Raw genomic sequence first — 26,927 nt, 5'->3', positions numbered from 1 at the left:
ACCATGCAATACACTCGCATAGAGAATTGGGGTTTTCTCCCTACCGTGAACTCCCTCCCTTCGATATGCTACACCGTAATAAACCATACTTGTGTTACCCTTAGGCAACAAGCAAAATTTGGTTGGATTTTGTTCAGTAGTTTTTTTTTTTAGTTTTGGAAGTATATGTAAAGAAACAAACAAAGGAATACCCTGATTAATATCAGCACTTTTTACTCTGATGATTGCAAAGACGTCGTCACGTCATTAATACCACGATCCGAGCACTTTTTACGTTGGTGATCGCAAAAACGTCGTCACCTTATTAATACCACGATCCGATTTGCATTGCCTCAACTCGCACTTATGTCGCTTTAAAAGCCATACATTTTATTCTTGAGCATTTTCATAACTAAAAAACCACCTTTAGAGGCCATTTTCCCCCGCAAGCGGGGGTTGGCCTTTTTCGGGAACTGTGGTTGTTGTTGTTTTTCGGTCCCCTTTTTGAAGCAATGTTTTACGGCCGGATGCCCTTCCTGACGCCAATCCTTTTTGCCGCCTTTAACGACAAGCAGGGAATTACCAGTGAACTGGTACTCAATTTGCCGACCTCGGAAGGATGACAGGCTGAGTCAACCCCCCTGGCGTTAATTCAGCGATTGACCGGGATTCGAACCCAGGATCCTAGGATCCTAAGCCGGCACCCTAGCCGCTAGCCCAACACCAGGGATATTAATTAACTAACAAGATCATAACTAACAAGACTGAAAACACCCCAGAATATATTAGTAAACTAACAAATCAGGAGATTTGCAAAATCGCGGAAAGAACTACTGTACTTTGCTTCACACTTAAGGAAAAGTACTGTACTGTAGATTGGCTAAGAGGCCTTGTAAGAGTGTTTGTTACTTTGAAGTGAAATTACATGTTATTCATCAATTGCATGCTGGTGAACGTGTGATTGGTGTTGCCATTAAGTTTGCCTCCAAAAAATACCGACGTTCATTGAAGTAGTTATACTGCTTCTGGAAGAGGTTTATTTTTATTTAAATATGTATAGGAATTTTTATTTATTTATACATATCTGTACTTAAATACAACAACTTTCATTAACCAAACAAGGGTAATACCATAAGTAATAAATAGCACCGCAAAGCGGGCGTAACCCCTCAGCCCATGCATGGTGAAAGGAAGCATTGATGATAATTTGTTATTTGAAGCGAAGTTGTTTACCAAGTAGGAACTGCAAGTAATGAAATTTTCGCCCATGAACCCATTAACCCATTTCGCACCCATGAACCTTCCTCGCCTCAACCCCAACACACACTGCAAAAATGGATTTAATCGGACAAGTCGTTCTGCTCGAAATTGACTGAAACCAATTTCAAGATGGGTGCCGTGGCGGTCATATTGAAAATCGCAGCGCGCCAATTTTCGAAAGACATCCTTCCTCTACTCAACCCCAACACACACTGCAAAAATGAATTTAATCGGACAAGCCGTTCTGCTCGAAATTGACGGAAACCAATTTCAAGATGGCTGCCGTGGCGGACATATTGAAAATCGCAGCGCGCCCATTTTCGTAAGGAAACTTCCTCTACTCAACCCCAACACACACTGCAAAAATGGATTTAATCGGACAAGCCGTTCTCCTTGAAATTGATGGAAACCAAAAGTTGACGGACGCCAGGATGCCCGCCCGCCCGACAATACCCCTTAGCCCATTAAATGGGCTATGGGGTGAAAAGAGAAATAGAATATAGCATGGCGACGTGAGGAACGAATTCCCCCCTTAGTCCATTCATTCTTATGAGAAAAACTGTTCTTATTTACCTCGTTTCGATATTCGTCGTACTTTTCAGAAACGCATTCCCAAAGTAAACCACCCGAACAGTATAAAAACAAACGAAGATACAATTTCATTTTGATAGTATCGATAAACTGGGAATAGTCAAGACATTAACTAAACAAAATAAAAAGGAATATGAGAGGTGTGCTAAGGAATATTTAAACTAGAACTAAACTTTTCGACGTGACAACATCGGACGATATGCCTCCGTCCACATTATTACATCATTATACATACTTGCACCAAGTTTAATATAAATTCATTCAGCTGTTCTCAAGTATCATATTTTTACCTGACATGACCTCTGATCTTTGACGTCCAAATCTAATCAGGTCAGCATCATAATATATGCTGTACTTATGCCAAGTTTTGTCAAACTCCCATTACTGGTTTAACCAAACAATACTGGGTACATTTTTTGTCCAAGTCCTTCACGAACCTGTTGTCAATGCCTGACGTTCGACTGAAGGTGGCACAGGAATGTGAACTTTATTGAAAAAAAATATAAAGTCATACTATCCAGATGATACTATCCTTTTCAACTAAAGTATCAAACAAGCCCGGCTACGTCCTTGTTAGACTATCGGTCTTGTTTTTACTCTTTATGGCCCTCTCTTTGGGTTGCTTCACCATAATCTCATGAAATTCATAGCTGTGGTCTGCATCAGTTCACCTCATCCGTCATAGTGGCAGAAAAAAGCAATGTTTGACGTTGGATCGAACACAGCCGGATTATTTCTTTCATCTGCTCTTCAAAATACTCATCCAACATCCTGCACAGCACATAATGAGGCAGAGAGAAAAATACAGTGGATCAAGGAACGTGGAGGAATCGGACTGCAAGGTGGGATAACGAAGGATGAACTGAGAACAAACGCTCAAGGAAGAATTGAGAACATTTACAGAGTGAAAAAGCAAGAAATGTGCCTCGTACCTGTCTGCCTCATCCAGAATTAGGATCTCGATGCTACTCAGGTCAAATGATGGGCAGTTATGCAAGTGATCTATGAGGCGTCCAGGTGTGGCAATGAGAACGTCAGGGCCAGCACGCAGTGCTGCCTCCTGGGCCTTGATGTCTAGCCCACCTAGAAAGATGACAGTTCAAAATGCTCAGCTCAGTTTCAGGGTGAACATAGTCTGCAGAAGTACAATTCTCAACAAATTCAGTGGTATAAAACTAGAACAGGCAAAACATTCTCATGCATCATAAATACGTGGTAATGCATTCTCACATATCATAAATACCTTTTTGAGGTAGTAATGCCACTAATATGATGGCCCTCTCTAATAACCCCGACCCCGAATTCCACCAACAATTTCTAGCAAATGAGATAGCCAGAGAAACATCTCCAAGGAAGTTGTACTGAATGATGCAATGCCCTGCATGAGAAGCACCATGAGGACTGTATTTTGTCAGGCCCCAGACAGCTCAAAGGGGGACAAGGCCATGCTCTGAGCTGTGATGTCAGTCCAAAAGGCAAAAAGATCTTCAGGAGGAAAGTTAAGCCACACCTATGCCAAAATTAGGTTAAGCTATCATCACTCTCATGCAATGAGAAAAAATTCCAATTTTTATCACAAGAGTATTTCTATCTTGCATTGATTATTTTTGTTGATTCGTAGTATTCCTTAATAACAAAAGGTGTAACTACCATGAAAACACTCATTGTTTTGTCTGCTTTTTGTCTCATTCTGTTTGTCTATTTATCTGTGAGCAGGATACCTCAAAACGTTATAGACGGACTTGGACGAATTTCATGGATAGGTTGGGTGAGTGACAATGAGGAATTGATTATTTTTTTGTTGAAGATACAGGTACGATATTTTTTAAATTCTCATGTGATTCTTCACCATTGAGCTATTGGCCCAAAAACGATAAAGAGAATGATATCTCAAAGCTTTGTGGACGGATTATGACAAAACTTGGTGGATGAGTTTGGTCGGTGACAAGACCAAGCTGATGAGATTTTGGTTCAGGTCCGGATGCAGATCCGGCCTATCAGTGGAATACAAAACGCAAACTGCTCAGCCTGGTGGAGGTATACACTCTACAGAGTGCAGTTCGAGTTTACTTAAGAAATGCAAAATAAAAAATGTTCCAAAAACATTGGGAAAAGAACCAAAGGGGTGAAGGTGACAGTTTATACCAACAGCCAAGGTTGCTTGGGTGCTTGTGAACTGAGCCAGGTGCCGAGTCACTGAATGCACCTGAACACCCAGCTCACGCGTTGGAACCAGCACGAGTACACGCGTCACTGGCACCTGTCGAGGCTTGTAAACAAGCCGCTCAATGACGGGCAGCATAAACGCAGCAGTTTTACCTGTGCATAGCAGGAAGGAGGTAAGGAAGGGGAGGAAGACAATGACAAAGTGTCAATTTTCGGCAATACAGGGGGAGGAGCAGAATGTCAGCGTATCAGCTAGCAGGAGCCAACAGGTGAGGGAATAGGGACTGAACAGAGGAAGAGGTAACATACCGGTCCCTGTCGCAGCACAAGCACAAATGTCCCTTCCCATTAAGCCAATGGGAATGCATGCCTTTTGGATAGGTGTTGGCTGCTGAAAGTTCATGGCAGAAATTGCCTGCAATAAAAATAAAATAATTAAATAACAACAGCTCCAGTTTGGCTCAGGAGCAAAGTGCCAAGTGTGTTGTGATTCTGCAAACCAGCACCCTCCGAAGCAATGGCAACCAACACAAAGGTCCCGAGTTAGTTATTTCAGTAGTAATTGTTCAGATAGCCCTTCCCTTCTGTGTAGTTGATTTCATGGGTAAATATGTGTTGTGTGAAATTAGCTAGGTTTTCCTAGCTGGTGAAACGGAGTGAGGGGAGAGAACCGTGGAACGAAGTTTGTGGGACGGAGCCCTGGGTAAGTGAGCGATCCAGGAGCAGTGCAGGGTGCATTCATTAGCAAGAATGCCAGGCCGATTATCACCTCACACACTAAATTTGTCGCTCACAGTCTCTCTCTCTCTCTCTCCAGGCGTCTACTTTGGAATCCCATTGAGCTCAGCAAAGCAAAGCCATCAACCCTGCTTTTCAGAGTGACCTTACTGATATTCACCTCTTTCCATTTTCCTTCTCGCACTGCACCTGCACCTTTTCAGCATGCACATTAACATAAGTATTCCTCCTATTTACTACTCACCACAACAAATGGGAAGTGCGTCAGCCCTCGCTCGATGAAAAAAAAGGGGTCACCAAAGCCTCGCTCTACTCTATCTTCTTTTTCCTCATCTACCCTTCCACATGACGAGTCTGATGGGCACCCTTGTATTGTTGATATAAGTAAGGAGTATAAGCTAGATACATCAGGATAACTTTGCTCTTTGTCCATACATGTGCTTTGTCAAATACCTTGTACATTATTGATTGCTAGAACATAACTGATTGCTTGTACATTGAAATGCTTTTGTGCTTTGAGATTTACCATATGCTCCCCCTCATCCCCATCATCTATATATATAAAACACAGTTTGTGTGTGTGTGTGTGTGTGTGTGTGTGTGTGTGTGTAATGTTACCGATAGACTCCTAAACGGAGAGGCTCACGTGCTTGATATTTCGCATAGACATGGCCATTGAGCCTGGGAAGAACATGGCTGGCCTAAAAAAAATTATTTCATAATATTTTTTTACCATATTTTTACTTCAGCGCATTTCAGCGAGGAATATTATGCACGGAATCTGAGGCGGTGGCAGAGCAGCGTGCTGATTCGCTCAGAGCGATCACGTGATGTTCCTTGCCGCCATAAACTCACAGTTACGCGTTCGCACGTAATTCAGAGCGAAAAGCGATTGCCTTTTTTCACATTTCAACGAGGAACATTGCCATTCACACCACATAGGTTTTTTTTTTCTTTCATCTTTAGATCCATATTTTTTTTGAGCGAGGAATATTATACACGGAATCTGAGGCGGTGGCAGAGCAGCGCGCTGATTTGCTCAGAGCGATCACGTGATGTTCCTTGCCGCCATAAACTCACAGCAAGTAGCATAGATTTTAGCATGATTAGCATTTAGCATGATTTAGCACAGATAGTAGCATGTTTCAAGTAGATTTTTTTTCAGCGAGGAATATTATACACGGAATCTGAGGCGGTGGCAGAGCAGCGCGCTGATTCGCTCAGAGCGATCACGTGATGTTCCATCCCCGCCGCCAGACCATTGAACATAAAACACAGTTTGTGTGTGTGTAATGTAATGTTACCTCCCCTACCCCCCCTCCCCCCTCCATCCTCCCATTCCCCCCCTCCACCCTACCCCCTCCTCCCCCCTCCCCCTTCCTCCTCTCCCCTCCTCCTCCTCCCCTTCCCCCACCTCCCTCTCCCCTCCCCCTCCCCTCCCCCTCCCCCCTTCCACTCCCCCCTCTCCCTCCCCTCCATCCTCCCCTTCCCCCTACCCCCTCCCTTCCCCCTACACCCTACCTCCTCCCCTTCCCCCCTTACCCTCCCCCTCCCCTTCCCCCCTTACAAAGTGGACACAGCTGTCTGCAGATGCTGTTCAGCGATGCTTAAATTGGGGCCACCACCGACTTTCATGGGCACATTTATCCAAGATGTAGCGATGCCCAGGGTGACCTAAAGGTGTGGTTTGATAACTGAGTGTCCTTCTCATAGCCTTAGCCGAAAGAGGCTTCCCCAACAAGGCAGTGGGGATCCATTACCCTGGAACAGGGGCCATACCAAGTACTGTCAGCAGAAGCCAGCTGAGCCCAGGACTCGCATATGGCAGGGACGTCACTCCCCGAGGTAGCTGAAGAACAGCTACTCTGCTACCCTAGTTGTTGCCAAATAGTCCGCATCTTGTATTGGCCTGGGCGATTTTGTACCCCAACTAATTGACTCCAGTCTATGTCCAATGTGCAATGACAGTTTTCGCTCGGCTGCATCCAATTAAGACTTAAAATATAAGAACAGTGAATAGAGAGGGCGCAAGACCTGGTTAGAAAACCACGTGATCCACAGTAAAACAATAATTGGATGAAGGACCCTGGGGAAATTGGTAGACTAAATGGGGCTTGCGGGTTGATTAATTAGCAACCTGCATGGGCCGCAAAGTTATCCGCACCTGGTGACCTCAGGACTGGTGGAACCAAGGCTCCCCATCGCAAACCCCAAGGATCGATTGCTGTAACTATATACATATTGTTACGGATCGCGGTTTAGATGTTATGATGGGCCGAGCGGATGGTCCAACCGCGACCGTTACAGGATCCCCGATTGGCCCGACTCCCCCAACGTTGACCAGATCGCACCACAGATATTCAATTTGGAAACCTCTAAAGCGACCGAAAGAGAAGGAAAAGAGAAGAAGACAGAGTACGGAGGAAGAACAGATTTATTATACACACACAAGCAATGGATGGAAGAAGCAGTCACACAGTGAATCGTTAACTTATATTATTCAATTTATTTAACCCCAGGACAACATTCAAGACAGACGACGTTCACACTTACACGGGGGAAATTGCAGGCAAGAATGGCGGAGGTGGGTTGCTGGAGAGGGAGGCAGGGTCAGGTCCCTGCAACCGGCAGGGCTGGAGGTAGCAGCTCCCAATTCTTCGAGTTTTTGGCGGGAAAACCCTCGGTCACGTCGACGCTGCTGATGCTGTGGACATCACGCGCTGGCTCGGTCACACCTGCTCCTCTCCTTCTGGTGGAGCCGTCTCCCTCCTCTCAGCGCGTCTCTCCAAGGCTTGTTTCCTCTCCAAGTATCTCTCCTTTTTGGTTTGGAGCGTCTCTCATCTCACAGCTCACAGCTCACAGCTCATCTCTCATGTCCTCGCTCATGTCATCTCTTAGGTCATCTCTTGAAGCAGTCCCTTCCAGTCGCTTTTATTACTCGGGGCGGAATCAAGCCGCCGGCTGCGAGGGCACGCCTACCGGGTCGCTAACCGCGGTGCTGGTTGGCTGTTAGGGCTGTCCGATTCCTCCTTTGATCATGACGACGTGCCACGCCTGTGAGTTGGCGGCTCCTACCCCCCTCTTCTCCGAGATGAGCACATGGGCAATGGCGGCTTGCGGGATTGAACACCACTCGCACCGCTTTTGAAAGGAACTTTGGAGAGCGGAGATGATTGGGGAAATTGAAAGGGGCCTACGCTTATTTCGTTTGATACAATGCAGTCAATCTAGTGGGAAACACATATTTAGCCTACATGGAATAAGGAAATAAACTATTTAAAAAGATATATCGTGGCCTGTGTGTAAGTTTCATGGAATTAACTAGGAGGACGGCTGCGACCATTATTTACATTACGAGGGTGTTACACACAACAAAACCATACTTTTCACATTCGTTACACTTTCTCCAAAATTGTTACACTTCTCAAAACCGTTACCTTTCTCAAATTCGTTACACTGCACCCTCCTTTCTTCAGGCCCGTCCTCGGGCCTACAAAACTTTAACTTAGTGTGACACGTAGGTGTAATTCCCTCTACAATTAACCTGACCCTGAGTGTGACAATCTTAAAACACAAATAAGTATGTCCCCCTATTGCATTGCACCCTGTCTAACAGACTCAAGCCCACAGCTAACCGAATTACGGAATTATTCTCAAACTATACATTTACGGTGGGGAGCATTATTTACAGTAACGTTATTTCTTATTTACAACGCAACCCAGGACCTGTGTTTTTTTTTTTTTGTTTGTTTTTTTAGGGAACAAGAAAAAGAAATTCCTGTTGGGAGGGAGGAGACAGCACGCATTGCATCGATGCACCAGTACCAATACCACCAAAGCACCCAAAAGCACCAAAAGCACCACTCGGTGCACAGTCACCACGGTTCATAATAAACACAACAAAACAACTGGTGGTGGTCTTCTCTTTCTCTGCTGGGCCGATGTTCTTCCCGACGTCTTCTGGCTTCATGCGGCCTACTTGGAAATAATAAAAAGCACAACTTGTGTCCATTTTTATTTAGGGCCTCAGGGGCCAACTAAGGGTGGTCCACCTGTATGGCATAGGTGCCGCCTTACCGAGGTCCGCCAAGCAAGATTCCCTGGCCACTATGGCCGGTCTCCAACAGAGGTGCCCTGCCCCAGAACCTGGGGTCCATCAAGTGGTACTTGGCCGCAGAACAGCGGTCCATAAAGTGGTACATCAACGCAATGCATGCTGGTTCTGGGAATCTCGTGCGCACAATGGCCACCTCACGCACGCTCCCCTCAGCACCCAATGGCGCACAGGTCCTCAAGTGGGAGACAAAAGGGGGGAAGGCAAATGAGCGAGGGGTAAGGTCACAAGGGTACACGTCAATAAAGGCAATGCAGGGTAAAGTGCGTACGGAGAGCGAAGTGAGAAAAACTCGTCCCTACCGTACGTCACCCCCCCTGTCACCTACACTACCCTTGCCCTTACCCCATATTTACAACAATTTACACCTTTACAAATCCGTCGCTACTGTCACGTCTTCCCCTTATTTCCCCTACCAAATTCGTCTCCACAATCCCACTATCCAAAATTTGCCATCACCCAATTCGTCATCAATCCTCATAAAGAGGAAGAGATGGAACATCAAGCACAATGTCACACCCACGTCATGATGCGTCTCACAATCCAAACATTTGCACAGTAAAAAATAATCAAAACATGGCATGGTGTGGAGTTCCTTTCACCTCAGGTGAGTGGATGCAGATGGTGCGAGGAGATCCTTAATCCTAACTATCCTCTAAATGATTTTAACACACTTTACACTACCCGGGGTCTCTCCCTGCCAATCCATTGGCCAACTTACACTATGGGTTCTAAAAACCAATTCCCATTGACCAAACTGTGGTGCTTCTCAATTTGGGGTCTCACTCCCCCGATTCATCTCCCGGTGCCCTCGCACAATTTCTGGGCTGCGACGTGTAGCTCTTCCAGCAGGTCTACCCACCTGCACACCTCCACCACTGCAGTTGCCACCCGAGCTTACCTAGCTCCTCACCCTAATCTAACTAACTGGGGAAAGCCCCTCCTGGCTCTGTCACCCCACTCGGTGCCCTCTGGCACTGGGCTACCCGGGTCCGTCCTCCGGATCCTCGGGCCCCATCCACAACAACTACTACCGGCTCCCAGAGCCCACCTGCGGCCTCACCTGGCCGACATCCTCACAGTGGTGGAGCGCCCAACCAACTACACACACTAACAGGCTACACGCCCAGCCATTTCCACAACACTAATGCACCCATTCAATCACCATTCTTCCACCCGCACCACAGATGCCAATATCCAACCACAATTTACCTATACCCTCTACCTAACACTTACACTACCCGCCCCGGGTATCCGTGATGGGGGTCCACTCTTCCCCCATTCACACCTTCGCACCATCCACTCCACTCCACAATTTCCACCATACTCACTCCACGACCATCCATTCCAATACTCCATTTATTCCACACAGCCACATACACCTGTTGTTGCACACCTGTGCCCTCACACCTGGTGCCACCTGCACCCTCCTTTCTTCCTGGACCATTTGGTCAGCACAACACGCAATCACCACTACTCCCTCATACACTGCTCCATTCACCTGTTCAGTTGCACACCTGTGCAATCACACCTGTTCAATCCTCAAACACACGGCATCATCTCATCTAACTACTCCCCTCTGAAACTTGCGCTTCCCAGTCGTCCCTTTAAACTATTGCGCTCCCACGTCATTATCATCCATACTAATCTACCTGCGTCCCCACTACAGGTATCAGTCACTAACTAAACCTTAACGTTACCTAATGTCAATCTCTTCTAGATCCCTACACACAATATCCTAACCCACCCGGGCTAGTTTTCACTGCCATAAACCCCATAAACCTAGTGCTCCTTTGCCCCCCCCTGTGAGGGACGACAGAGTTGCCATCCCACCACATCGGGGAGGTCCCACTATCAATTTTGCTCGTCCAAATTCCAACCAATTCAAAAATTTTCCATTTACTGCCAATTCTACCCACTATTATAAATTTCGTATGAAATCACTATCACTATCACTATCACCATCATCACAGTCCACTATATCCTAGCCTCGGTGCGTCGTGACATCATTAAACTCGGTTCGTAAAGCCGAGCAATGAATTCGGGTGGTTTGGTCACCTGCAGGTTGAATCCGTCCGGCTTTCGGTTCAAGGGAGGTGGTTTGGTTGGGCCGAGGTTCCACGCACCATCTCGGCGCGGCACCTTGCGGTCCTGGGCCCGATGGCTCAATCTCCCCCGGTCGGAACCCCATCCCCACGAGGGGGCACCGTTCCGCCTCCTCCCACTCGCCCTTGAACCGGACCGGTCGCCTCGCCCGACAAAGCCCGGACTCGACCGTGCGGGGCGGGGCCAAGCCCGAATCGGCAACGACGCTTCGAAGAGAAGCGACGCAGCATCGACCCGCGCCGGGCCTCGTACCCAACAAAGCACCCCGCGCCCCGAGTGCTCGCATCGGCTATCCGTCGCCCTAACCGCTAACCCGGTTACCGTCGATGCTTCACCTGCATGCTCACACGCATACGCTACCCCTTTCACCCTCACCAAACCCGGCGTTCCAACGCCGTCCGTACATTCCACCAACGCTCTCCCTGTTACACACCACACCTCTCGCGCACACTCTTGCGCACACTTTGGTCCACACCTCTCCTCCGTTACGTCCTCCGTAACACTCACCATGGGCGTGCACTCTTGCATCCACCCACTAACGCGCTCACATGGGCTCTCCCACACCCACGCTACCACTAACTCAGGTGTGCTTCCTCGCACACCCTCGACCATTCCAAGCGTGCATTCTCGCACCCGCTCCACCACCAACTCACTCCTCGTGTCACACTCCGTACACCCCGACGTGCATTCTCGCTCGCACTCGGTTTCACTCCCACACTTTATAACACACCCACTCGCCGACGCACACTTTTTCCTCCCACGCGTGCCATTTCCACTCACACGGGACCCTTCACCAACGCCCGGATGCCTCCTCGATCCCAAGCGCGCGAAAATTCTTTTGTCGCCAAACATCCTCTTACAAAATCTCCCCGCACAATACACAGCACGTCTCACCTTCGGGGTTCTTCTTCCTCCCTGCACCAAAACCTGCAAACTTCCATTTGGATTAGCGAGTACATCATCATGATTTGAGCAGGGACTTTGTACATTTTCCATTTCTCCCTGCAATTCCCGGGCTACCTCCGTCATCTCTTCAATTTCAATGCCCACTTCCGCTTTTTCTTTACTCACCTCGACGACCGCTGGCTTTAATAAAACACCCTCTACCTCATCGGTCGCCGGCTTTTCCAAACCCCGTGTCGCGATTTCTACCCCCGTCATTGTACCCGTGCTTTCCTCCGCTTCGCTCAACCGGCGCTTCTCGACCCGCGTTACCTCCTCGTGCACCCCTGGGACCCTTTCGCCCAACTTGCGGTCTCTGTCCCTCTGCTCCCTTTCCTTCCTATCGGCCCTCATTCCGTTTATTGTTGCTTCAATTTGCTCACTCTGAGCCTCCATCCGGTTCCCCATTACCCCCAATTGCTCATTCTGAGCATCCATCCGGTTCCCCATTACCCCCATTTGGCCCTCCAATCGCTCACTATCAGCCCTCATTTGCTCACTATTAGCCCTCATATCGTCCTTCTGCAGGTTGAGGGACGCCTGCATTTGTACCATAAATTGCTCCATGAGGGCCTGCATTTGGGCCATCCCTCCCACTTGTGCAGCGGGTGCGGCCGCCGTAGCCATGTGCGAGGCGCCATTTTGCGCGCCCGCAACCTCGTGCGCGAGGACGCCATTTTGTGCGTCTGATACCCCCTCAACCGCCTCCTCATTGCTCTCCTCCTCCCTTTCTTCCCCTAAGTCCTGGGTTACCCCTAACCCGTCTATCTCCCCCACCGACATCCGATCGCCTTGATTGTCCATGGCGCGATCTCAAAATTCGGGTTTTATAAAACAACGCAATTTCGGCAGCTCGTAATTTTGACCAAAAATTTTTTTTTTTCTACACGTTTTAAAAATTTGGTTCGGGCTTCGAATCCCACTCCTGACACCAATTGTTACGGATCGCGGTTTAGATGTTATGATGGGCCGAGCGGATGGTCCAACCGCGACCGTTACAGGATCCCCGATTGGCCCGACTCCCCCAACGTTGACCAGATCGCACCACAGATATTCAATTTGGAAACCTCTAAAGCGACCGAAAGAGAAGGAAAAGAGAAGAAGACAGAGTACGGAGGAAGAACAGATTTATTATACTGACACACAAGCAATGGATGGAAGAAGCAGTCACACAGTGAATCGTTAACTTATATTATTCAATTTACTTAACCCCAGGACAACATTCAAGACAGACGACGTTCACACTTACACGGGGGAAATTGCAGGCAAGAATGGCGGAGGTGGGTTGCTGGAGAGGGAGGCAGGGTCAGGTCCCTGCAACCGGCAGGGCTGGAGGTAGCAGCTCCCAATTCTTCGCGTTTTTGGCGGGAAAACCCTCGGTCGCATCGACGCTGCTGATGCTGTGGACGTCACGCGCTGGCTCGGTCACACCTGCTCCTCTCCTTCTGGTGGAGCCGTCTCCCTCCTCTCAGCGCGTCTCTCCAAGGCTTGTTTCCTCTCCAAGTATCTCTCCTTTTTGGTTTGGAGCGTCTCTCATCTCACAGCTCACAGCTCACAGCTCACAGCTCATCTCTCATGTCCTCGCTCATGTCATCTCTTAGGTCATCTCTTGAAGCAGTCCCTTCCAGTCGCTTTTATTACTCGGGGCGGAATCAAGCCGCCGGCTGCGAGGGCACGCTTACCGGGTCGCTAACCGCGGTGCTGGTTGGCTGTTAGGGCTGTCCGATTCCTCCTTTGATCATGACGACGTGCCACGCCTGTGAGTTGGCGGCTCCTACCCCCCTCTTCTCCGAGATGAGCACATGGGCAATGGCGGCTTGCGGGATTGAACACCACTCGCACCGCTTTTGAAAGGAACTTTGGAGAGCGGAGATGATTGGGGAAATTGAAAGGGGCCTACGCTTATTTCGTTTGATACAATGCAGTCAATCTAGTGGGAAACACATATTTAGCCTACATGGAATAAGGAAATAAACTATTTAAAAAGATATATCGTGGCCTGTGTGTAAGTTTCATGGAATTAACTAGGAGGACGGCTGCGACCATTATTTACATTACGAGGGTGTTACACACAACAAAACCATACTTTTCACATTCGTTACACTTTCTCCAAAATTGTTACACTTCTCAGAACCGTTACACTTCTCAAATTCGTTACAATATATATATATATATATATATATATATATATATATATATATATATATATATATATATATATATATATATATATATATATATATATATATATATATATATATATATATATATATATATATACAGTGAAACCTTGACTTACGAGTGCACCAACTTACGAGTTTTCCGAGATACGAGCCGTCGCTCGGGCGGTTTTTTGCTTTGAGATGCGAGCCGAGATCTGAGTTACGAGCTTACGCCACCCGCCACCAGGTGGGTTCCGGTCACGTGGTTATCTTGCCGTGCAAGCATCTCTGCCGTATATCGCTGCTGCTTTGTTTTCGCATGTTGGTTATTTTGGAAAATTTCTTAGTTTTAACCATGGGTCCTAAGAAATTGAGTGCCAAGGGCAGTACTGAGAAGAAGAAGAGGATGATGTGCTTGGATATAAAACACGCAATCGTCGAAAAACATGAGCGAGGTGTGCGTGTTGTCGACTTGGCGAGGCAGTACGATCGTAGTACTTCTACGATATGTACGATTTTGAAGCAGGAGTCGATAAAGGCTATAACGCCAGCCAAGGGCGTTACGATTATTTCAAAGCTCCGGACCTCTATCCATGAAGAGATGGAGAATTTTCGAAACATTTTGAAAGGGAGGAAGAAATAAACCTCCTTGGACAGGTTTTTATTGAAACGCCCTGCAAGTGAAAGCGAGGAAAGTGTGGCGAAAAGGGCAAAAGTTATCTCCTCCACCTCCGCCAGCATCTTCGTCTGATCTTCAAGGTAAATACACTGTAGCGCGATGCTGCGCGCGCTAATGCTTACGCAAGGAGCAAGCGGACAACGCGGTTCATACAAGAGTCTTTATTCAAACTGCAGCACTAAGCTGCTCAAGGCTGCGCGCCCCGTCTATATCCTGAGGCCACGCCTCTCTCCCCGGCGTGGCCCACCCCCACTTGGTGTGCGGGGTGATGTCACCACGTCAGTGCTTTCGTGTCCGCCACAACACTTGATAAAACCAGTTTATTTCTTTACATTGAAGGAGTCTGGACTCCAGCAGAATACGGATAAAAGGATGGCAAGGCACAAACTCGTCCGAGAAGATGTTTATTCGTAAAACCAACTCGGGAACACTAAAAAGCCCGTTTATCGGGCTGCCTTATAAAGCAAAACCAAAAACCCAAACCGAAACCGAAAGCCACGCCTCTGAAGCGAGGCGTGCTTCGGTGGTCACGTGATCCACAGGTGTAGCTCATTATACCCGCACGCGCGGGACGCTTTGGCGGTCACGTGACCAGCCACTCTGGCGCCGGGGATCCCCGCCGGTGAGGTCACCGGCTGGAGCAAGGAGATTCTGATGCCGGTCTTGCTTGGGGGACCCATGGGTCGCTACAACATTATCTTTTATTATGAACAGTATATACGAGGTCGTGCTTGTTTATACATTATTTGTTATTTATAAAGTACATTTTTCTTATTTAAAAACACGTAACAAAAAAAATTGGTGTGGTTTTTTGGGGGCTGGAACGGATTAATAGCATTTCAATGCCTTTTAATGGGGAAATTTAATTTGAGAAATGAGCAAATTGAGTTACGAGCTCGGTCACAGAACGAATTAAACTCGTAAGTCAAGGTTTCACTGTATATATATATATATAGTTACGGTTTTCCACTGCCCTTCTTACCCATACCAAGGGGGGATTAAACCACTTGTTCTTTCTGGGCCTGGCGTAACCGAGACTTGAAACGCCTCTTCTCACTCGTACCTAAATACCTGCGCCGCAACGTTAGCGGGGAACCAAGCCTCGCACGAGCCACGTGTAATTTGAGTACACCGAGCGGATTGCGTACCACGTGGTCCGTGCAGTCACCATTGATATTGGACCCCGATTAGAGCGGTTATATTCGTACCACGCTTAGTCAATGATGGAAAACACAAGACGATCGAATAAAAGGAATAACACAGTTTAATTATTATTTACACTTATGTGCAAGTCGGTAGAAAGCAGACACAGAGCAGAACTTAATCAGTCTTGTGCTTAATTCCCAGACGCGGGCCCGTTCACACTCACACAGGGAAATTGCAGGCAGAATGGTGTCCACGCGCTGCCTTGGTCGTCCAGGAACGGCGGCCCGGTGTGCTCTCCACGGTCCCAGCATGTCCCGCGAAGATGGCAAGCACGTGGTGGAAGGATCCTCGTAGCGTGTCTCTCGGACAAAAGGGAAGATGAGGCAGGAAGGAAATGTACGCGTCTCTCAGCGCGGCTGGGCGGTTCCACAGCGCGTTTAGTAACCAGCGCGCTATCACTCGCGTAACCCAATGTAATATAGGCTCGGCCTTAAGCTCAACCGAGCGCCACTTCAATACGAGCGCGTATCTTGGTTCATGCGCGTCTTTCTCCGATCTCGTAACTCTATACTCTGCCGCGCTCTTCAATGCCAAATGCTCGATGCTCTCCAAATGCCAACAACTCGAGAGTCCTCTGTGGGGGCTTCGCGTGAAGGGTTATATTTGCACCCCCTGAGCCTTCTCGAACGTTCCAACCACGCCCTGTGATGCATTGTCGCAGCCACTCCCTTTTAGCCCTGATTGGCGGCTTGCACTTACCGTCAGCTTCTTCGCCGCCCTCATTCGGTCCCGACTCGACCCTCCAGGCCTGCCTCATGTTAATTCGCACCAAAAAACCAAAGGCAGCACAAAGAGGCATAAGAGGCATAAGGCAATGGAAGTATGAAAAGGACCTACTCTCATTATACTACTCAACACAAAACTAACACAGGAAAAGGACTATGCTCACAAATACTAAGAGATAACTGTACTATCGCGAGGCTACGTGTTGTTGTGTGACTAAACTATGAGGGGGAAATTAACCTTTATTGAACAAACTCAAAACCGCAACACTACCCCTCTCCCTCGTCAGACTCGTCCCCGAGTCGAACCCAACAAAATGGAACGACCGGTTTTGAGAATGATCTGCAAAATTAACCTCACTTTTCCATGTGACATATAGGTGTGGTTCCCCCTAACATTTACTCTAACCCGTGGGTGCGACAGTTTTAAAACACTAAATATGTCCCCCTCCCCCCCCCCCCTCCCATTGCGTTGAGTAGCTACCTAACATAATCACGCCCACAACTAACCGAATTGCGGAATTTGTCAAACTAAACACACAGCCGGTGGGCAGCATTTTATATTTACAAGTACAAAAAAACTTAATTTATTTACAATTCTATGACCCGGGACCTGTCCTTTTTGAAGAGAAGATTGGATGGGAGAGAAAGCACAGCAAAACCAAAAACACACTCAAAAATTAATCACACTTGCTGCTTGCTTCTTGCGTCTTGTGTGCCTATCAAACCGGCTAGCCCCCGGACCAGCATACAGGCTATTCCTTATCTTCAGTGCTATCTACCTTACAAATCTTCTCATCCCTAGCACACCATAATAAAAATGCACAAAAAATGCATTTATTGTATTTCTTTGCCAAGCAGGGCTAATCTCATGTGGTCCGACTGCGTGGCATTAATGCCACTCAAAACAAGTGGTCCGAAGATGCAAGGTGATGCTGCAGCAAGGTGCTGCACAGCAGAGGTGCCAGGCCACAAGACTTGTGGTCCATAGTGTAATATGTGCAGCAAAGTGTTTGTGGCAGAAAAGTGCTGTACAGGTGCAGCAAAGATACAACAAAAGGATATGGCAGCAAATGCTGCGCAGTTCGGCTGCACAGATGCAGCAAATCGCAGCAGGGATGCTGCACAGGTCGATGGCGCTGCACAGTTCCAACCCCAAAATGGTCCTGGGGTGAGGGGAGAGCCAAAACACGACCAGAAAAGCGGAAAGGGCGCAACGGTACACAGCAACACAAGGTAATGCAGCGCGAGGGGCGCGGAGGAGCGAGCAGAGCAGGCTCGTCCCTAGCCGCCCGCACCCCCCAATGTCGGCTTACACTACCATAGCCCTTTTTGTATTTACAATTCGTCTCTACGTCTTGTCTCCCATATCCCCCTCTATACCAAATTCGTCTCCCATTCCCTCCCAGGAAGGAAGGAATGGAACAAACACAATGTCTCATCACGTCCTGATGCGTCTCACTTACTCAAACAATTTACCAAGCTCTGGTGTGGAGCTTTGTCCTCCTTGGTGATTGGCTGTGGATGGTGCGAAGGGATTTCTCATCCTAACTACACTACTGACATTACTTTTAACCTACCCGGGGTCGTACCCTGCCAATCGGCCTCTTTAAACTATGTGGTTCTAAAAACCCGAATTCCCATTGTCCACTCTGTGGTGCTCTTCAAAATTTGGGTCTCATTCCCAACGAATTTTCTCACTGTGCCCTTGCACAATTTTGGGGCTGGGTCGTGTGGCTCCACTAGCTGGTCCAACTACCTGCGCACCTCCGCCACTGAAGTCGCCACCTGAGCTTACCTGCTCCTGCGACTACCTAAACTGGGGAAGGCCCCTCCTGGCACTTTACCCCCTGATGCCCACCTTGGCATTGGGCAACCCTGGTCCTCTCCTGGGATCCTCGGGCCCCACTGTTACGTGCTCCTCCCCGACCCCCTGGTCACGGTGTACCTCCGCGCCCCGAGAGGAGTCACGGCAGAAAAAATGTGTTATTCTGTATGTCAAAGATCAAGAGAGAAGCCACCCCAATTGTTACTCACAAACAAATATTGTATTAAGATCACACAAGAATAACAGTACAACAATAATAGTATTCAAAAGTACAATCAATATGTCCTATGATGGCACCATCAGTTTTGTAATATTTAACTCACTGTGCTCCAAGTGAGTGAAACACGAACATTCCCCAATGTCTCTTATTCCCGGCTTCGAGACGAAATTGATTCGCTCCAGCGATCGCCAGAACGAGGTCCAATTGAGACCAGAATCCCGTGCGGATGGCAAATACAGTCACACAGCCGAAGCTGCACAAAGGCGCCCTCAAGGCGCCTGGGAAATCCAAAGGCACCCTTACAGGCGACTGAGCGATCACACCCTCGGGTATGGACGAACTCACCTCCCACTCTCACAGTTACTCCACCTTTTCCCCTCTTTCCCACTCCATTCGAACAGCACAACATCCCCATCCTTCATTCTCTGGACCTCCAACATCCAATCCCTTCAATCCAATTTGAGATGTCTCTCAATCCAAGCTGACACTGATAAAGCTGACATTGCCTGCCCAACAGAATCCTTCCTTCCAAAGGATATCCCCAATTCTTCTATATCTTGCCCAGGGTATTGTCTTTTCCAGTGTGACAGGTCTGAACCCCTCCCTCTCTGTCAACATGGCCCATCTTTATAACCACCTATCTCAACTCTCTCCTGCTCATATGCAATTATTTCAACTCAGCATGCCAATTGGCTGGGTGTTGATGCCTCTAGAACCAACCATGGCATTGCAGCAAAGGACTCCTGTGACTCCATGAGCCTCACCCAATCGGCGAACTTTCTAACCTGCATTTCTCCCAGTGGCACATCCTCCCTTCTGGACTGGTAATGACAAATTTTCCTACAAATGTCTCCTATTCCTCTTCTGCTCAAATAGGTTTAACTGATCATGTGCTTGTGAGAATAAAAATCTGCCTGGATATTATTTAGCGAGCTGCCTCAGCAATGCAGAGTCTGGCAGTTCAGGCAAGCGTTGTATGTTGTCCAAAAAAAATGAAGGTCTTGTTTGTTATCAAAAGTTCAGATTTGCCAAGGAAAGACGGTGCGCGATGGAGGCTACCTAGTCGGTGGTTGGCTTTGGAGACCATCAGAGAAAACATGTTCTGCCCAAGAAAGACCATGGCTGATGGTGAGGCCCAGAAGTTTGAGAGACTTAACCTCATCAGGAGGTTTGTTTAGGAAGTAGATGGGAGGGTTTGCCAAACGATCCTGTTGGAGAGACAGAGTGAGTGTGTGATTTGTCAGGGTTGAAAGGCATATTCCAAGTGTTGGACCAGCTCATGATTCTATGAAGGACTGTTCTCCCCTATGGGATGGAACCCCAGTATCACATGTCTTTCCAGAATTATTCGAAAGCGGCCAACATTACTGAAATCTCCCACGATGAGGTCGAAACACAAAGGTCTGTTGCTCATACATCACAGGCAGGTCGGTGGTCTCTCTCTGCTCTCTCAGTCCTTCAACACTCCCCAGGAACTCTGGGATGCACATGTTCTTCCAGTAAGCCCCTCCTGGTTAAACTTTCAAAATCAAGGCTGACTAGACACATCAACTCCTTTGTTCCTCACTTCTCAAGTCTACGAAACCACATTTCAGAGGCTGTTCTGTCCCACTCTTCCTTCCAGGGTGTCAAGCAGGCAGTATACTACCCCCATAATCTTTATTACTCCCCATTAACCAATCTCCTTACTTACTGGTTTCACTGTTTCCTCCACTCCTCTAACGTCCTATTTTCCAGTTTGGTCATTGCCTTGCTGATTGTGCCCATTTGCTGCCCTGCTACCACAATGCCAGTTCAACCTTGGTCTTTCATGAGCCTCATTTTGAGAGAGAGAAAGAGAGAGAGAAAGAGAGGAGAGAAAGAGAGGAGAAAGAGAGAGAGGAGAAAGAGAGAGAGAGAAAGAGAGAGAGAAAGAGAAGAGAGAGAGAGAAAGAGAGGAGAGAAAGAGAGGAGAGGAGAAAGAGAGGAGAGGAGAAAGAGAGGAGAGGAGAAAGAGAGGAGAGGAGAAAGAGAGGAGAGGAGAAAGAGAGGAGAGGAGAAAGAGAGGAGAGGAGAAAGAGAGGAGAGGAGAAAGAGAGGAGAGGAGAAAGAGAGGAGAGGAGAAAGAGAGGAGAGGAGAAAGAGAGGAGAGGAGAAAGAGAGGAGAGGAGAAAGAGAGGAGAGGAGAAAGAGAGGAGAGGAGAAAGAGAGGAGAGGAGAAAGAGAGGAGAGGAGAAAGAGAGGAGAGGAGAAAGAGAGGAGAGAGAAAGAGAGGAGAGAGAAAGAGAGGAGAGAGAAAGAGAGGAGAGAGAAAGAGAGGAGAGAGAAAGAGAGGAGAGGAGAAAGAGAGGAGAGAGAAAGAGAGGAGAGAGAAAGAGAGGAGAGAGAAAGAGAGGAGAGAGAAAGAGAGGAGAGAGAAAGAGAGGAGAGAGAAAGAGAGGAGAGAGAAAGAGAGGAGAGAGAAAGAGAGGAGAGAGAAAGAGAGGAGAGAGAGGAGAGAGAAAGAGAGGAGAGAGAAAGAGAGGAGAGAGAAAGAGAGGAGAGAGAAAGAGAGGAGAGAGAGAGAGAGGAGAGAGAGAGAGAGGAGAGAGAAAGAGAGGAGAGAGAAAGAGAGGAGAGAGAAAGAGAGGAGAGAGAAAGAGAGGAGAGAGAAAGAGAGGAGAGAGAAAGAGAGGAGAGAGAAAGAGAGGAGAGAGAAAGAGAGGAGAGAGAAAGAGAGGAGAGAGAAAGAGAGGAGAGAGAAAGAGAGGAGAGAGAAAGAGGGAGAGAGAAAGAGAGAGAGAGAGGAGAAAGAGAGGAGAAAGAGGAGAAAGAGAGGAGAAAGAGAGGAGAGAGAAAGAGAGGAGAGAGAAAGAGAGGAGAGAGAAAGAGAGGAGAGAGAAAGAGAGAGAGAGGAGAAAGAGAGGAGAAAGAGAGGAGAAAGAGAGGAGAAAGAGAGGAGAAAGAGAGGAGAAAGAGAGGAGAAAGAGAGGAGAGAGGAGAAAGAGAGGAGAAAGAGAGGAGAAAGAGAGAAAGAGAGAGAGAGGAGAGAGAAAGAGAGAGAGAGGAGAGAGAGAGGAGAAAGAGAGGAGAAAGAGAGGAGAAAGGAGAAAGAGAGGAGAAAGAGAGGAGAAAGAGAGGAGAAAGAGAGGAGAAAGAGAGGAGAAAGAGAGGAGAAAGGAGAAAGAGAGGAGAAAGAGAGGAGAAAGAGAGGAGAAAGAGAGGAGAAAGAGAGGAGAAAGAGAGGAGAAAGAGAGGAGAATGAGAGAGAGAAAGAGAGAAAGAGAAAGAGAGGAGAAAGAGAGAGAGGAGAAAGAGAGAGAGAAAGAGAGGAGAAAGAGAGGAGAGAAAGAGAGGAGAAAGAGAGGAGAAAGAGAGGAGAAAGAGAGGAGAAAGAGAGGAGAGGAGAGAGAGAGGAGAAAGAGAGGAGAAAGAGAGGAGAAAGAGAGGAGAAAGAGAGGAGAAAGAGAGGAGAAAGAGAGGAGAAAGAGAGAAAGAGAAAGAGAGGAGAAAGAGAAGGAGGAGAAAGAGAGAAAGAGAAAGAGAGGAGAAAGAGAAAGAGACTGACATCCAATGACGTATGTAGACAAGGCAACTTCCGTTGTGCCAAATCCTTTCTTTGTTAAGCTGAACCTCTCATGGCATACAAGCAGTTTGTCCCAAGTCCAATGGAGTGCCATATCGCACACTATGAATTGTTGCCTTTGCATCACTCCTGTCTCCACAAGATGTGATGGCACCCAAAGCTATTAAACCATTATCTTCCACAAATAAGCAGAAGCACAGGTGCTGCTGCTATGTCATCACAAACACGTTGGTTGTCTCTGTTTTCTACGGCCTCCCTTTCAGTCTTATTCTCTTCGCTTTTTCATCCCTCAGTTCCTGAAGGTAGCACGCACTGTTCCAGTAACCTTTTCCTTATGAAACTCCATATATCCAGACTTACTGCTCACCTAATCTTTTTTCCAGAGCTTCAAGTTGGCAGTGCACTTTCAACTCAAGTCACCCTTCACCCACAACTGTGGTGCCTCATCCCCCATGCTTTAACACACACCTTTCACTTGCCAGTTGCCCTCTCCTCCTGTTGATTCATTCACTTGCTTGTACCAACATGTTGTGGTACTCTCATCCATTTGTCGCACTCCAATCTATGCCATCTTTCACGTCACCCTTCCATGAGCTAAGTCTTTGCACATAAAAAGATGAAATTAAATAAAACATGGCTAAATATCATGGGTTTGCAACGGTTTCCACTGTCAACATAAGCACCACTGCATCTGTCCGACATCTTCATCTATCGTCATCAATCATCATCAACCTCATCCACACATTTTTATGGAAGTCAATAGAGCCTTTACCTGCTCTGTTGGAGCAAAGCATCTTTTTTCCCCAGACATGCCAACAGGATTTTCAGGGCAAAAACAAAAAAGTGGAAAATCTTAAGGAGTCATCTACTTAAATTACAAACACAAAACGGTGAATTTTATGACATCATATATGTACGCAATGACTGTAACCTACCATGCAGCACAGCTCTGGGTGCCATATACAGCAAAGCGCTCGATGGCTGCTTGCTTCCACAAGCTTGCATTGCTTGCTAATATTTACCTCCACTCCCTAAGGATGCAGGTTATGTTTGCACATCTGTCTGTGAGAAGGATATCTGAAAAAGGTTGTGGATGGATTTGGACGAAACTTGGTGAGCAAGTTGGGTGTTTAACAAGGCCAAATGGATTAGATTTTGTTAAGGTCTGGATGTAGATTTGGCTTATCGGTGCGATACAAATCGTAAACTGTTCAGCCCGGAAGAGGTACGCGCTCTACCCAGTGCTGTTCTAGTTTACAGAGTTTTGCTTCTTATCTCAATTACATCAGAAACGTCCAAAAAACTAATCTCGCAATTGAAAGATTGTCGAAATCTGTAGGAATTGGTAAAGGTCTGGCACATTAATCGTAACAGTGAAAAACAAAATTGATGCATGGATTACAGAAATGCAAGCTTTAGCTGTACCCTCCATGCTAATCACTCTCAAACTCCCAGCCACCTCAGTGAACTTTCATGTCATCAAAATGTTCAAGTACACAGACAAAAGGTTATACTTAACCTCTACATGAATAACTACAGAGATCTTGCCTTCAGAAGAGGTCGAGACAAGTTCATGTCTTCGAATTTGAGGGAGTCGTCAAATTCGGCCGCTTCCTCAAAAAACGGTTTTTCATCCTGTGGGACAAAAAGGCAGACAAATGGAAATCACTCCACTATTTTGCAATGCACCTTTACCTGCCTCAGAAACTCCTCGATGTCAATTGATGGTCTTTTTACATTTCAAGAATTGCTCCAAGCCAAGAGGTTCTCGCAGCCATCGATTAATTTAGATGCAAACATTGAGAAACCTTGACCAGATCCCCCACCACCCTTCATTTTCCGAACCTTCGTACTCTTCCTCTCTGCATTTTCTCAACAATTATTTCGAAGTTATCTTCATCCCGCACCGCCCCCTCCCAATCAGCTCAAAACCCCACACCTTTGCTTGCATACACAACAGATATAACCCCGAACAGTGACTACTGTCATCGAAAAACTTTACTTTCTGCAATTAACCACATTTACAGACCCACTTTTCTTCCAACTACAAGGCTCAATCTCATTACAGTGGCCAAAGTATTACATTCAGTTAAACAGGCATATGAAGCAACATATACTGCTTACCTCCACTGGTCCCTTACTTTTCTTTTTCCTTTTCACTTTTTCCTTCAGCATATCTAAAAACACAGACATTCATAATGCATCCATAACTACAGAGTTCATAGAACATGATACCCCCACGCAGGCCTCAAGTGTATAATGCCATCCGCGAGGGTTCATAGAGACATCCGTGGGGGTAACGTTCCTGAAAAATGCAGTGAATGGCGAATCCGCGATTGTCGTGGTAATGTTTCAATGGGAAGAAGGAAGATCTGTTCCCGGCAGTGTGTAAAAATTTAAAATTTTATGAACACAAATGCACATCATTACAGTTTCATTAAAAATGCTTACAAATAAAAATAAAGACTGTAAACCTTTCCAAAAGGTTAGATTAATCTTTTAGAGCGAGTGTTATGTTACTTTATCGAAAACGAATCATTTGATTCGATCTTGTGTGATTCCCAAAGTGAGTTTTCATCGACGGTGTGCTTTATTATCTTACGAAGACGGACGTTGGATTTAAATTGTACAACTTTAAACGTACTGGCATAAAAGTCCTTGTGTTTTATTAATAGAAATCGCTCCAAAGAGGGCATAAAGCCACTCTAGGTAAAGGGCTAAGTGAAGGTAAGAAAAAGATAAGGATAAAACAAAGCAAAATAAAAAATAAAAAAATAAAAAAATAAAAAATAAGAAAATATCCAAGACACAGGAAGTAGCAGAAGTCAGGTAAGGCATGATTAATCCTCAAATATGTCAGAAGTAGGAATTGGCATTCCTCTTGAAGCTGAATATTTCGTAGGATAATATGGGAGGAACCAAGTTAGAAAGTCCAACCGAACATTTGCCATGAAAATATCTGTAGAACAAACCAAGAATGGCAACTGACCTATAGTGAGAGAGCGGTTCAAGAGATGAACCCATATCCTCACCAACCAGGTTAACTATGCGTTTCTGGTGCCTATCAAGTAAAGATAAGTGGCAGGCTGGTTCTCCGGCCCAAATGTGGCAACAGCACTCCATGAGGGAACATATAGTTATCTTATACAGGTGCAAAACGGCATCAGGAGGTAAATACCTCTCTGCTCGATAAAGACAACCAACTCGCTTGGAAGCACTCTTAGCAATACCAGAAATGTACTTATCCCAACAGAGGTTAAAAGTTATGTTCAGACCAAGAAGCCGAAGCTCCAATGATTCTGTTAACGTTGAAGATCCCATGTGCACAGAAGGGAAAGACATGTTTCTAGAACGAGATATGGACAACAATTTGGTTTTCTTTGCACTGAAGGTTATCAGCCAGTCATGCCCCCATCGAAGGTTACCAGCCAGTCATGCCCCCATTGACAGTTACCAGCCAGTTATGCCCCCATTGAAGGCTACTGGCCAGTCATGCCCCCATTGAAGGCTACTGGCCTGTCATGCCCCCATTGAAGGCTACCAGCCAGTCATGCCCCCATTGAAGGCTACGAGCCAGTCATGCCCCCATTGAAGGCTACCAGCCAGTCATGCCCCCATTGAAGGTTACCAGCCAGTCATGCCCCCATTGAAGGCTACCAGACAGTCATGCCCTCATTGAAGGCTACAAGCCAGTCATGCCCCCATTTAAGGCTACCAGGCAGTCATGCCCCCATTGAAGGTTACCAGCCAGTCATGCCCCCATTTAAGGCTACCAGCCAGTCATGCCCCCATTGAAGGTTACCAGCCAGTCATGCCCCCATTTAAGGTTACCGGCCAGTCATGCCCCCATTTAAGGTTACCAGCCAGTCATGCCCCCATTGAAGGCTACCAGCCAGTCATGCCCCCATTGAAGGCTACAAGCCAGTCATGCCCCTATTTAAGGTTACCAGCCAGTCATGCCCCCATTTAAGGTTACCAGCCAGTCATGCCCCCATTGAAGGTTACCAGCCAGTCATGCCCCCATTGAAGGCAACCAGCCAGTCATGCCAAACACCCAGTTTTCATCATTGCAATCTGTTGGAGGTCCAAGTGTATGCATGCAAAGTTTAGGGCCGCTACATTTCATGGCTTTGTAGTTATGGAGGAGACAAACAGACGGACGGATGGACGGACAGTGCCTTTTATCATTATAGACATGGTCCATCTGTGCTGTCTTTCCCTCGTGGTCCCTCTGTGCTGTCTTTCCCCTCGTGGTCCTACTGTACTGTCTTTCCCTCGCGGTCCCTCTGTGCTGTCTTTCCCTCGCGGTCCCACTGTACTGTCTTTCCCTCGCGGTCCCACTGTACTGTCTTTCCCTCGCGGTCCCTCTGTGCTGTCTTTCCCTCGTGGTCCTACTATACTGTCTTTCCCTCGCGGTCCCTCTGTGCTGTCTTTCCCTTGCGGTCCCACTGTACTGTCTTTCCCTCGCGGTCCCCCTCTGTGCTGTCTTTCCCTCGCGGTCCCTCTGTGCTGTCTTTCCCTCGCGGTCCCTCTGTACTGTCTTTCCCTCGTGGTCCCTCTGTGCTGTCTTTCCCTCGTGGTCCTACTGTACTGTCTTTCCCTCGTGGTCCCTCTGTGCTGTCTATCCCTCGCGGTCCCACTGTGCTGTCTTTCCCTCGTGGTCCCCCTGT

At 47.2% G+C, this 26,927-nt stretch overlaps 1 protein-coding gene across 1 annotated transcript in view; it reads right to left on the bottom strand.

Moving 5' to 3' along the window:
• The window catches only part of DDX27 (DEAD-box helicase 27), a 90,174-nt gene that overhangs the window by 51,173 nt on the left and 12,074 nt on the right, over positions 1-26,927 (bottom strand). The window contains exons 5-10 of the mRNA XM_078773383.1: positions 24,382-24,434; positions 23,806-23,892; positions 4,306-4,411; positions 3,976-4,149; positions 2,763-2,913; positions 2,502-2,601 (exon numbers count right to left, since the gene is read on the bottom strand). Of these exons, the coding sequence (XP_078629509.1) occupies positions 2,502-2,601; positions 2,763-2,913; positions 3,976-4,149; positions 4,306-4,411; positions 23,806-23,892; positions 24,382-24,434 (671 nt within the window). The remainder of the gene's footprint in view (positions 1-2,501; positions 2,602-2,762; positions 2,914-3,975; positions 4,150-4,305; positions 4,412-23,805; positions 23,893-24,381; positions 24,435-26,927) is intronic.

This window comes from Myxine glutinosa, chromosome 2 (assembly GCF_964187855.1).
Source record: "Myxine glutinosa chromosome 2, kmMyxGlut1.1, whole genome shotgun sequence".
Taxonomy (NCBI): domain Eukaryota; kingdom Metazoa; phylum Chordata; class Myxini; order Myxiniformes; family Myxinidae; genus Myxine; species Myxine glutinosa.
Note: the sequence above shows the minus strand (reverse complement) of the source record. Positions and strands in the feature narration are given on the sequence as shown.